The sequence below is a fragment of the Coccidioides immitis genome (assembly GCF_000149335.2).
Source record: "Coccidioides immitis RS genomic scaffold supercont3.1, whole genome shotgun sequence".
Classification (NCBI taxonomy): Eukaryota; Fungi; Ascomycota; class Eurotiomycetes; order Onygenales; family Onygenaceae; genus Coccidioides; species Coccidioides immitis.
The window spans coordinates 3,343,919-3,356,398 of record NW_004504310.1 but is presented as its reverse complement, the minus strand read 5'-3'; the positions used below and the strand labels follow the sequence as shown (position 1 = coordinate 3,356,398).

Below are 12,480 nucleotides of genomic sequence, written 5' to 3'. Positions count from 1 at the left end.
GTACTGTCATCAGTCTTGACTGAGCCAATATTTCGGCGATTCTTATAGATGAAGGCGGTAGATGATAGTAAATTGATGAAAGCCAGAGCAAGATGGAGAAATGGTGATGGTATAAGATGAAGGTGATAGTGAAGGTGAAGATGAGGAGAGGAGAGAAATGAGCAGATCGTGGGCACAAAAATATTGTGCCCTAACTGCGTTGCACAGCGCAGAAACCATAACAGCAAAAAAGGCCGATCTGGAAAGGGCTGGAGCTGCTGCTGACATTGCAGCTAGGGTCGTTCACAGTGACCGAAGCGGCGCAAAAAGTGATGATGTAAAATTTCAGCTCTCTTACATCCTCTTTCTCTCTCCCTCCCCCTCTCACGTCACAATCACCACTCCACCACCAAACCACTCTCATCAAAGGACCTCCACAACAGAACCAACTGCCAGCATGCCAGCAAGTCATGCCAACAGATGGCAAAAGGACGAAGATATCTTCGTCGCTGCCCTCAGACTCGGGACGAACTTCGACTGGAAACAGATCGAAGTCGCATTCCAGAGCACTTTTGAAGGCTCCACCGCCACCAAGAAGGACCTCGAGTCCCGATTCAACAAGAATCTCAAGCCACAGCTCGACATCCCCAGGGAGCAGCGGACAGTCGCCGATGCCATAGATGATTACCGTCATTATGGCAGAGTGACCTATCCTGAGGACCAGGTGGTCGTTGACAAGGCTCTCGAGTATCTCGGGAGCCTAGATCCAGAGGACCGTCTGTGGTAAAAGGTACGTCCTTCTGGAGCTCTCGAAGGGCTCCAGCCTCCATAGCATTCCCATGACTCACTGCGTACATATGGCTTTATGTGAACTCTAGAGTTCTATCAGGAAGTCGAGGGACATCTGTACACAACTTCTGTGAAACAACTTAGCATTCATGATACTGACATTGTGATACTTGGTACATACAGGATCTCTTCATGTGATGTTCGTCATTTTCCTTGCTATTCTTACGAGCGTCTTCCAACATGGTGTCAATGCCGCGGTCTTTCAAAGTTTTCTGTTGCTGATGTCTTAGTGATGCCATCCAGGGAGCAATTTCTCTTTCGCTTTCTTTGATTTCAGGTAAGCCATACCGAAAGACATTTCTTATATTCTTCAAAGACCTTTTCACAGTCGTTGTTGGAGGAGTTGCCACGAAGGAACTCTGATCAATGGTCAGCCTGATGTCCTTTTCAATCACAAAATGCCTAGCTTAGCTGGGAGCACCCACTTTCGCTGTACCATTTGAGAAAACAGGAGTCATAACGCCTAAGGGCTGTCAGTCTTCTGATATTTCTCTCTCTTTGGGGAGCAAGCTGTCAAGCATACTCTTTGAGCTCATTGCATTCGGGAGCAAGCGAGGCAGACATGGTGATCAAGGTGATTCTGCTATAGAGAAAGAAAAGGAAGCTTCAGTTTGGAGATCAGAGGAACGAGAATTTATGTCTTCCTGAATTCTGAGCTGGATGCGCTAAGAGCTAAGCGAGTGTCTGTATTCACGAAATTTCATCTCGGAGATTCCATGCAAGATGCAAGATCGTGAATATTTGGAGTTGATTTAGAGTTGTGGCGCTAACTGGTTTTTGCCTAGGCCTCCCGGTGCAGCTTTTGGTTTGTTCATCTTTGATCTCTCAAAGTTGCTGGTATCCTCCGCCTTTTTTTTTTCACCACCAGTCCTTCAGTTTGTTTTTGTTTTGCAGCTCCTATCCACCCGCCCACCCCAATTGCCTGTTCCTTTGTTTTTATTTGCGAGTCCAACCGATGGATCTCGCAACGGAATTTTCTCCTTTTCAGGAGAAATTGACCGCGGCTCTTGTGCAAGCGACCAAGACTACCTCCCAGCTTTTGGCTCAAGACATTGCCTTTCAGCGATCCGTTAACCCAAGTCTCTCGAATTCCCTTGACGAACAAAGTGCCCGGTTTCTTGGCCTGACAAATTCGATTCTTCGCTTTGCGACGTCCGGCTCCGATCTCAATGCTCCATCACTCGAAGATGAAGACGGTGTGGACGAAAACTGGAGAGGAGTAGTCGACGTTATCGACGAGCTATTGGAGAAAGCCGATGCTTGTCTCGATGAATTTACTGGGATAATCAAGAAACTCGGTCCGTCGCAAGATGAGCGCGGTCAAGAACTCAACAAACGAGCGTCCAGAGCTCAGTTCCCGGGTGCTCACAACTTTGCTTCATCCAAAATTCCGAAGCCGCAGCTTTCCTTCAAGACTCGTCCAAACAATCATGCCTCTTCGCCATTTAGACCAATATTGCGACAGAAACCTCATGCGCTCATCCCTCTACCTCCGGTCGCTGAGCAGACCAGCACTAACGGTGACGTTGAACAGTAAGCTGCGCATAATGAAAATTCGTGCTGAGGTTCATGCTAACAAGTATCTCATTTGTCTTAGGAGCGAGCACCCTTACGCCCATGAGATTAGAGATTGCCATTACCCCGCTTCTACATACTCGAGCTCCACCCCTCAGCTATACAAACCTTTCGAGTCAACAACCGCGACGTTTGTGAACACCATAGAGGGTGTCAAGGTGATGCTAGAGGAGTTGAAATCAGCAAAGGAAATCGCTGTCGATCTCGAACATCATGATGCGCATTCATACCATGGTCTCGTTTGTTTGATGCAAATCAGCACCCGTGAAAAGGACTGGATAGTCGACACACTGCTACCCTGGCGAGAGGAGCTACAGATTCTGAACGAGGTTTTTGCGGACCCCCGCATATTGAAGGTCTTGCATGGCTCGTCGATGGACGTGATTTGGCTGCAGCGAGATTTGGGATTGTATCTGGTCGGGCTTTTTGACACCTACCACGCCTCCGTTGCTCTCAACTATCCAAAGAAAAGCTTGAAATTCTTACTCGACAAATTTGTCAACTTGGAGGCAGAGAAGCAGTACCAAACCGCGGACTGGCGACTTCGACCTCTGCTCCCAGGAATGTTCGACTACGCGCGATCTGACACCCACTATCTTCTCTACATCTACGATAACCTACGGAATGAACTTATTGAAAAATCCACTCCCGATACGAACTTGATCGATTACGTTCAGGACAAGTCGAAAGAGGAGGCATTGCAGCGATACGAGCGGCCTGTGTATGATGCAGAGACCGGCCAGGGATCCGGGGGTTGGTACGACGTTTTATCGCGGAGTCCGAGTTTGCTCAAACGCGAACAGTTGGCGGTGTTTAAAGCGGTGCATCGGTGGCGAGACCAGACAGCAAGGACGGACGATGAAGGGGTACAATCAGTTCTCTCGAAGCGAGCTCTCTTTGCCATCGCGCACGGAATGCCATCCGACCAGGCCGCGTTGCTGAAGCTTGCCATTCCTGTATCGCCTTCTCTGAGGAAAAGATTGTCAGAGCTACTGAAGGTGATCAAAGACGCCAAGGCAAGTGGTGTAGACGGTCCGGAGCTACACGAGGTTCTTGCTTCCGGTCCGGCGACGTTGGTTTCTGGGGTTAAAGCTATGGAGCCGAGTCCTGCAGGTGCTGAGAAGGAAGCTAGCATGGCATCTTCAGCAAAGGCGGTGCGGGCGCTTGTCTCTCAATTCTGGGGTACCACGTTGGAGCAGACCGAGTCCACGAACGCATCTATATACGCCCCCCTCGCTGCCGCCGACGCCCTTGCACTTTCGTTACCGCTGCCTTCGATGCCGATAAATATCTCAGAAGAGGCCCATGGGATAGAAGATGAGGCAATGGAGACATCAGCCACACCTCCAGCTCCAAAATTCGAAAAAGAAGACGATCGAACTTCAGGCCTAGCACCGGATCAGATATTCACCGTCAAGCAATTCGGCGCAGGGCCGAAACGCAAAGCCGCGCCGCCCGACACCGAGCTCTCGCCTGCTCCGTCGCCGGTCTCGAACTCACCACATCCAGATGTCGCTGGCCCTGGATCTAAGAAGCAGAAGACCAGTGCGGCGGAAGACGTTGTTGCTCCATTTGATTATGCGAAGGCGGAGTCTGTGCTTCAGGCAGGGCGGGCGGAGGATGTGCGTAATCTTCCCCGAAAGCCGCAGTTTAATCCCTATGCAAAGGCGTTGGATGCACCGCAGGCGTTAAGGAAGTCGAAGAAGGATATGGGCGGTGGAAAGTCGTTTACATTTCAGAAGTAAGATGGAGAGGGAGGAAGTGTGTGTTTTGGGAGGGGATGAAGGGAAGGGGGAAGAGGGTTGTTGTTCGTCGCCTTGTGCGCCTTGGTAAACTGGACAGGACCAGGGGAAATAAAAATTTGGCATGGGCATGGGAGTTATGTTCTCTTATGGGATGACCAGGGATTCGTCCGCTATGTTTTGAATTCTCGATGTGTTTTTGTTTGAAATAGTTGCTTTTACGGAGGCCTTTTTCTTTTTTTTTTTTTTTTTAATTTCCTACATACTCGTTGCAAATGAAATCGCAGGCATGGCTCACAGGGGGACATGAACTGGTGCTTGAAGATAAAATCTCTTTTCGCAGCAATATATCCATGTATTTATTTTATAGTCAGGGGGTCCAGACGGGAGTCCAGCACCCCCAAGGCGGCCGAAAACCCACAAGGCGACCGTTGTGCGATTGCTTGTCGGTGCATAAGTCTGTGTCCTCCGTTACGTTTCTGCAGGACGGGACGCAGGCGAGTTTTGAATCTGACCTGAAGACCTGCTTTTGTTTTTCCTTCTTCTTTTTCTCGATTTATGACGGTTTTTACACCGTCCATCCCTGCGTACGCACATAACAGAGGATCTACTACGTACCGGAGATATGATGGATGCGTTCGCACATGCATTATTAGTAGTCTTCATAGTCACTGTAATAATAATAATTATTGCGATGGTCAGCTGGATCTGGACTGGTGGTCCTGCAGCATAATCTCATAACCGCCAATTACCAACCAACCAAGGAAGCGCCCGGGGGTGCAGGAAGAGAATTTTTTTTTTAAAAAAAAAAAGGGGGGGGGGGGGGGGGGGGGAGGACCTGCATACGAGTGTACCCATGGATGTGTATGTCGGTGCTCCGTTCTCCGTAAGAGTGCATGCATGGGGCGGAAGGCCGGGAAGAGCAGATATCGACAGATGAAGGTGGACCAATGCAGGTACCGGCGTGCTAAGGGGAGAAGTGGACTTTTTTGGGGGGGAGGGTTTTGTTTACGTGCATTGAACGGAGGATTTGGGGCGGGTGATCAGCGCTGGGGAGGGCTTTGGCCCTTTCTTTTTTTTTTTTTGTTCTCTTTTTTCTTCTTCCTCCTCTTTTCATAACAGTGCGTGGGTTCCACACTGGCCATTGATGCTAAGTCTTATTAATATGCTATAGTTATGCAAGAATGAAGAATAAGGACGGTGTCTGCCAGGGTCTCAAGGAGCTGTGGGCGGTGCTGCTGTGGTGATTTGGCATTTTGGTGATCTACGGAGTATACGGAGCACGAATTCTACCGGGCTGCTCTTCTGAAGGAGGAGGAGGCTGTTGCTTTGGCGGGTGGAGAAATGCTCCGTAGCGTTATGCACAACGAACGCTGGAAGGTCGTGGACCTGCTGCAGGTAACCAGAAACCGCCTACCTTCTCGTCCTCCTCCTTACGCGGTGACCATTTAGTTGCGGAGTTCCCGGATGACTTGAAGTCCAGCTGTTCGTGTTGGGGTTTCAGCCATGGATGACCGGCGAAGATTAGCCTGCGCGTCGTAAACACACAAACACACACACAAAGTCATATATATATATATATGTATATAAGTATAGTAAACAGTAACAAGAGGCATGACGCCAGATAGAGTATAACTATGCCTTCCTGAATAGGTCTCTCTCCAGTTCCTACCTGACTCGGCAATCGACGGCTGCAGGGAGTGTTTCAAAAGTTGGCAACAACTCCCGCATGACCTGGGAAAGGGAACTAATACAGTAACCCTCAACCCACACCCACCCACTCCTTCCATGTAACTAAATAACGACCTCCCCCTCCGAACATACATAAATTAACTAACTAACTCGGAACTAGTTAAGCTCAAAACCCCCCTCTCCCTCTTCCCTTCGTACCTTCCTTCAAATCCCATTGAGAAAATGTTTGCTTGGCGAACAAAGATATGCAGGGCAGGAACTTACCCACAACAAGTCGTATGTATGTCCGTCACCACAGAACGCCCTTTCCTGCCGCGCGAACTTAGACTGACTGACTGACTGAAGCAACAGCAGCATTAACTGAACAATCCCCCGACAGGCAGTTACCAAGACCATTGTACCTCTTTATATATATATAACTATGAAAGTTGTCGTGAGTGTTGTTATTCAGTAATTATATTGAGACTGATATGATGGACCCCCCAAACCCCAGCTCACTCTCACTCTCGCACTCGCTTGCTCGGCTGTTCTCCTCGTTTTTTGACTCTCAAGTTCTCAGGGGGCTGGCAAATCCCCCGCTAATTCAAACCACACCGGCCGACCTAACTGGCTGCTCATCTGCCCCCAGTGCAACTTAGCTTTGCTTAGCTTAGGCTAGTCTGGTCTCGTTACTCCGCAAAGTCCAGGGAAATAAAACAAAGAGTGCTCTTCTTTTCTTTTTTCTTCCCCTCCACACGACTGCTGCACATGCTGCCTCTCGCTAGCTGGATCGGGTCTGGCAGAAAAGGTGTCGAATCATCTCCAACACCGGAGCTACCATGGTTTGCCTTCCGCCAAGGTGGTGTAGTTGGTTAACTGACTCCCGTGCGTGGCATAAACCGGCCGGTCGCTCCAAAAAAAAAAAAAAGAAAAAAAGAAAAAAAAGGTTCGTCAGCGTTCGCGTAGATGACGAAGGAACTCCCACCAGGCAGCCCTGTGGAGGAAGATTCCTCACTCTCTTGAATTAGCTAGTTAATTATTCACCCGAGAAATCCTCTGGTTGAGCTGCTGGACCGTGCTCGGCCTGCGTGCGGATCAAATTGGCCCCCGGCCCGGTCGCAAAGGGAAGGGTCTCCAGGAACTCCCCCTACATACACTTCTAGTCAGTCCAATTCGATGCAGAGAGATATTACAGAATCATCCTCTCATCGGAGGCGTCGTCGAGTCTTAGTATCTATGTATGTATGGACTCCGTAGATTAGGGATCAGGAACCGGGTCGTGGACGGACGGGATGGGCGGCTGTTCGAACCTGTAACCCATATTTAACTCGAAAGTTAGCCGCACAAACTCCTCCATCCTCGAACAGGCTCGGTGCCCCCTTTCAAGCATCATCGTTGGCGCCAAAACCGCCCTTTCGCCTCCATCTCGCAACTCCCACCCACGAACTAACAGACCCAAGCGTGACGGGGGCCCTGCTCTCACGAACTTAACTGCTTCAGGTTCCCCTCTTTTCTTTTTTTTTTTTTTTTTTGTTTCTGTGTTCACAGCCATCAGTACAGAGTACTTGTCGACAATTATCCTCATCACTGTCTTCACAGGTTTTTTTTTTTTTTTCTTTTTCATCATTGTCACCGGCCATCACTGACCAGCACGCGCCGCCCAGCCCATCTGCTGCTCTCGTCTGGTCTCTCAATCACTGCACTGTAATTCTCTCTGCCGTCATTCAGCCCTTGCATCCCACCACCCACCACCACCACTACGTCCTCCTCTCTGCCTTCGCCCACCACCGACCTGATCGTCCTTCATCCTTTCCTGCACTTATTTTCTTTTTTTTTTTTTTTAATTCTTTGTTCCCGCTCTTGTTTCATGCGTCCTCCCAAGTCTCTTTTGCGTTAATTGGCAATTCCACCTGCGTGTCAAAACTTCAACAACGCAAAACCGCCCTCGTCACCACATTAGCCAGCAACCTGTCCCACATTAATAGTTGCGCGACCTTGTCTTCCTTGCCCTGCCATCACCGAGCGGAATCTTGCGCCCGTTCCCCCGACTTCACGATCCCTGACAGGTCTCCTTGTCTCGGTTCGACATCCTACACTATATCCTCTTGGCATCCACTCTCTTCCTCTCCCAGAGACTCTCCCTCTCTCTCTCTCTCTCTCCAATCTCCCACTGTCACTCTCACACACTCTCTCCTCCACCCCTGTCCTGACCTGGGTTCGAAGCCATTCCGCTTCCGATAATACCAGATACCGGGACCACGTACATACATACATCCTTACATACTCACGAGCGGAGAGGGGCTAGCAAACCAACGCGCTTCTCGCAAACCAACGGCGCCAATTCCCACCCCGCGTGTCCATATAAGCCAGCTCGCCTCTGATCGCCCCAGTTACAGTGGCTTTTCTTTTCTTTTCTTTTCTTTTTTTTTTTTTTTTGGCGCTCCAATGGTGATCTTCTCCGACGGGAATGCATAATAATATGTGGGTTCAACTACCATTGGCGCTCGCCGTGATGTTCTTTTTTGCTAACAGTTGCCATCGCTTGCTCGGGAACTTTTATAGGGTCGTGTGAGTGGTGACCGTCTTGTCGAGCATTGGTGATTGTACTGTGCCGTCGTCCTTCGTTTAACGACTTCGCTCCTTTTGCATCTATTGGCTTTTTTTCTTTTTCCTCATTTTTTTTCGGAAAAAAGAAAAGGAAAGCTGCTGTTTGTTGAATAGCGTTCGGAATATACCCTTTGCTTTCTTTTTGGCCTTCGTTTATCGATTTATTTTGCCGGGAATAATAAAAAAAAAGAAAAAGAAAAAGAAGGAAAATAAAGGAAGCAACACCGCAGCCATGTCAGTCGCAACAATGCTCCAGCCAGCCTCGCGGGCGTCGAGGGCGTCTACGTCTTCATCCTCTTCATTCCAGCCCATGACCAGACAAAACACCATGTCTTCGCACGATGCCCGCTCTATGCGACAGTCCAAGCGGATGTCCGTCACGGCCCTGTATCTGTCCATGTCGGCAAAGGATAAGGATCTTGAGATATCAGATGAGCTGGCAAAAGGTTTGACGAGAACCCAACACCCAATCTCTCACATCCGGCCGAGCTTTTTGCTGACGGTTTTATCTTTTGTCTCGGTGTATAGCGCAGAAAGCTCTGAGGGAATTGAAGTTGAAGATATCGTCGCAGTCGAAGAAGAACTTCGTGCTTGAGAAAGACGTGCGATATTTGGATTCGAGAATTGCGCTTTTGATTCAGAACCGCATGGCGTTAGAAGAAGTATGTCTTTTTTCTCCGCTTATATACGTCGAGCCTTTTTTTTTTCCTTTTCTTTTCTTTTCTTTTCTTTTCTTTTCTTTTCTTTTATTTTATTTTTCTTTTTTTCCAGTATTATCGCAACTGACTCGTTATTTACTACCAGCAAAACGAAGTCGCTAGCCACCTCGACGATTCAGCCGAACTCCAAGAGGGTGTCTTCCCGAACGACGATAAAACGCAGAAATATGGAAATCTCTTATTCCTCTTACAGTCCGAACCGCGTCATATCGCACACCTTTGCAGACTGGTTTCGATGGCTGAGATCGACTCGCTGCTTCAAACCGTCATGTTCACTATCTACGGTAACCAATACGAAAGCCGAGAAGAGCATCTCTTACTGACCATGTTCCAATCCGTCCTCACATATCAATTCGACAACACCCCTGAATACTCTTCCCTTCTACGTCAGAACACTCCGGTGTCTCGGATGATGACAACGTACACCCGAAGAGGCCCCGGACAAGCTTATTTGAAGCAGGTCCTTGCAGATCAAATCAACTCTCTTATTGAATTGAAGGACGTGGATCTTGAGATCAACCCACTGAAAGTTTACGAAACAATGGTGAAACAAATCGAAGAAAATACAGGATCCTTGCCAGACTATCTGCCAAAGTCGGTGACGGCAGAAGTCGCTGCTGCAAACGAACAGGTCCAGGCGATTATCGCGCCGCGTCTAAAAATGCTGAGCGACATCGCCAATGCTTTCCTTGGCACGATCATCGAGGGACTCGAGGAGACCCCGTACGGTATCCGTTGGATTTGCAAGCAGATCAGGAGTCTTTCGAGACGGAAATACCCTGATGCGCAAGATCATACGATCTGCACCCTGATTGGAGGGTTCTTCTTTTTGCGATTCATCAACCCCGCTATTGTTACTCCTCGATCCTACATGCTTATCGACGGAACGCCCGCCGAGAAGCCGCGGCGTACATTGACGCTTATCGCGAAGATGTTGCAGAACATCGCGAACAAGCCATCTTACGCGAAAGAGCCATACATGGCCAAACTACAGCCGTTCATCCATCAGAATAAAGAACGGGTCAACAAATTCCTGCTGGATCTCTGCGAGGTTCAAGACTTTTATGAAAGTTTGGAAATGGATAATTACGTTGCCCTCTCCAAGCGCGATCTCGAGTTGCAGATCACTCTAAACGAAGTTTACGCCACTCATGCCCTCCTTGATAAACACAGTGCCGCCCTGGCCTCCGACCAACACTCGCATCTTCACGTCTTACTACAGGAACTCGGTCCATCTCCGCCCCAATTACCGCGCAAGGAGAACCGAGTCATAAATCTACCGCTGTTTAGCAAGTGGGAAACCCCGATCGACGACTTAACCTCGGCGTTGGATATCACCCAAGAAGAGATATATTTCATGGAAGCCAAGTCCACATTCGTTCAGATCCTACGTTCACTGCCGCCAAATTCGGCTGTTACGCGCCGCCCGCTTCGATTAGATCGGATCGCTGAGGCTGCTGCGACGCTGAAGAACGACGCTGTCATGGTGCGCAAGGGGATTCGTACGATGGAGCTGTTGAGCTCGCTTCAAGAACTCGGTGTCATCGATAAGTCTGATGACTTTAGCCTGCTTCGGAACGAAGTCGAGCAGGAGCTCGTCCACCTGGGCTCGTTGAAGGAGAAGGTTATCGAGGAAACCAGGAAGCTGGACGAGGTGTATCGGACGATTCGCGACCATAATACGTACCTGGTCATGCAGCTGGAGACTTATAAGTCGTATCTGCATAATGTGCGCAGTCAGTCGGAGGGGAAGCAGAGGAAGCAGCAGAAACATCAGGAGCTGGGGCCGTATAAGTTCACACATCAGCAGCTGGAGAAGGAAGGGGTTATTCGAAAGAGTAATGTTCCCGAGAACCGAAGGGCTAATATATATTTTATGTTCAAGAGTCCGTTGCCGGGGACGTTTGTTATTAGCTTGCATTATAAAGGTTAGTAACTCTCCCCTGCCTCAAACTGTCCCTTTTTTTCTTGGTTTGTCTTGAGTTGATGGATTTACTCACTTATACTTTACCCCCTCTTCAGGACGTGCGCGTGGTCTCTTGGAGCTTGACTTGAAACTTGATGATCTGCTGGAGATGCAGAAGGATAACCAAGAAGATCTGGACTTGGAATACGTTCAGTTCAATGTCTCCAGGGTGTTGGCGCTGCTGAACAAACGCTTTGCTCGAAAGAAAGGCTGGTAAAACGAGGAAGCCAAAAATGAATAAAAGGAGCAGGCTTTAAGCGCTTTGTGTTGTCGACGGTACGGACAGTCTATCGGAAGATATGAGGCCCCGATTGAAGCCCGCTTCTATTTTACCCTACGAAAAATTTCGCACGTTTGCATACACATCACTACTTGGGAAAGGCGAACGCATCTTCCTCAAATTCCCCGTTTTAACTGTTTTTGTTTCCCCTTCCACCCTCTCAAGTCATGCCCCGTATTATTTTTATGCTTGACTATTCTGCCTACCCGCATCCCATCCGGATGACGCACTCTACCCCCGACTCACTGGCTGAGAGAAAGGGGAAAAGAGCAGAAAAAAAAAAATCTAATGCTGTAATCCATCCGATAGTGACTTTTATCCTCCCCTTGTGTCTGCTAATGGAGACCATGAGTTGCTGCTTCTCCCGCCCCCAACCGCTGGCCGGGGAGGGGAGAGGAGGGCTGCAGATGGTGGTCATATTTGTTCTTTGCGTGTCGGTTTTGAATTTGATATGATTGAGTCGACGTCCCGCCCCTCCTCTTGCGCCCCCGATGCTGTTTGATTGACTCCTTTCCTTTTATTTCTTTTCTTTCTTGTTATATTAATTCACCGTATTGTGCTTATCAGATTCCCCTCCCTGTGTTTTTTTTTTTTTTTTTTTTTTGTCTTTCGTGTTTTTGTGTGTTTTTTTATCTGCAAAAAAATTCCTCTGAATGACACCCCCCCAACCCGCCCGGGCTACACTGATTATTGCCTTCTGACGTTACTTGGTTGCTTCTGAGCGGGTGCTTTTTCATCTCACACTGGTTTTTGATGTAGTGATGGTGCAGATGAGAAAGCGATCTCTCTGCAACTCTTGTTATGTATGTATGTACTTATCATAGGGGTCTATTGGGACATAATAATTACTTTTGAGCCGCTGTGATATTTGTGGCTGGCCTTCGCATTTAGCTTCATGAAGATGGTAGTTAATTCCAATATATTTGTACTGTTGGCTAGGTTAATGACTAGCACCAGAGTAACCTCCCTTTAATAACACAGTTTTATTTTTGAATGGCTCTGTGATTCATGTTAAGACCTTCAAGTTGGAGTTAGTTTCACCCGTGGGAGTCATGTATATAAACTGGACCTTGCTTGGCTCAGCTGTATCTG

The 12,480-nt window shown here is 48.5% G+C and overlaps 6 protein-coding genes across 6 annotated transcripts; 2 read left to right on the top strand and 4 right to left on the bottom strand.

Moving 5' to 3' along the window:
• Nucleotides 1-190: 190 nt before the first annotated feature.
• Nucleotides 191-673, bottom strand: CIMG_12741 (uncharacterized protein; the record flags this gene model as incomplete). Its single annotated transcript, XM_004445678.1, has 1 exon — nucleotides 191-673. The coding sequence occupies one exon, from the start codon at nucleotides 671-673 to the stop codon at nucleotides 191-193; it is 483 nt and encodes a 160-aa protein (XP_004445735.1).
• A 428-nt stretch (nucleotides 674-1,101) lies between these two features.
• Nucleotides 1,102-1,392, bottom strand: CIMG_01942 (distribution and morphology protein 35; the record flags this gene model as incomplete). Its single annotated transcript, XM_001248170.1, has 3 exons — nucleotides 1,102-1,187; nucleotides 1,254-1,291; nucleotides 1,352-1,392. The coding sequence occupies 3 exons, from the start codon at nucleotides 1,390-1,392 to the stop codon at nucleotides 1,102-1,104; spliced, it is 165 nt and encodes a 54-aa protein (XP_001248171.1).
• A 391-nt stretch (nucleotides 1,393-1,783) lies between these two features.
• On the top strand, nucleotides 1,784-4,679 carry CIMG_01943 (exosome component 3'-5' exonuclease; the record flags this gene model as incomplete). Its single annotated transcript, XM_001248171.2, has 2 exons — nucleotides 1,784-2,361; nucleotides 2,426-4,679. 2 exons carry the CDS (start codon nucleotides 1,784-1,786, stop codon nucleotides 4,146-4,148), a joined length of 2,301 nt encoding a protein of 766 aa, XP_001248172.1. The 3' UTR covers nucleotides 4,149-4,679.
• A 730-nt stretch (nucleotides 4,680-5,409) lies between these two features.
• Nucleotides 5,410-6,233, bottom strand: CIMG_10843 (uncharacterized protein; the record flags this gene model as incomplete). Its single annotated transcript, XM_012358918.1, has 4 exons — nucleotides 5,410-5,466; nucleotides 5,563-5,674; nucleotides 5,818-5,879; nucleotides 6,102-6,233. The coding sequence occupies 4 exons, from the start codon at nucleotides 6,231-6,233 to the stop codon at nucleotides 5,410-5,412; spliced, it is 363 nt and encodes a 120-aa protein (XP_012214341.1).
• A 1,539-nt stretch (nucleotides 6,234-7,772) lies between these two features.
• Nucleotides 7,773-8,043, bottom strand: CIMG_01945 (uncharacterized protein; the record flags this gene model as incomplete). Its single annotated transcript, XM_001248173.2, has 2 exons — nucleotides 7,773-7,911; nucleotides 8,000-8,043. 2 exons carry the CDS (start codon nucleotides 8,041-8,043, stop codon nucleotides 7,773-7,775), a joined length of 183 nt encoding a protein of 60 aa, XP_001248174.2.
• Nucleotides 8,044-8,499: 456 nt separating this feature from the next.
• Nucleotides 8,500-11,793, top strand: CIMG_01946 (GTPase activating protein Sar1). Its single transcript, XM_001248174.2, has 4 exons — nucleotides 8,500-8,869; nucleotides 8,952-9,085; nucleotides 9,228-11,070; nucleotides 11,165-11,793. The coding sequence occupies exons 1-4, from the start codon at nucleotides 8,656-8,658 to the stop codon at nucleotides 11,323-11,325; spliced, it is 2,352 nt and encodes a 783-aa protein (XP_001248175.2). The 5' UTR covers nucleotides 8,500-8,655; the 3' UTR covers nucleotides 11,326-11,793.
• The last annotated feature ends 687 nt before the right edge of the window (nucleotides 11,794-12,480 follow it).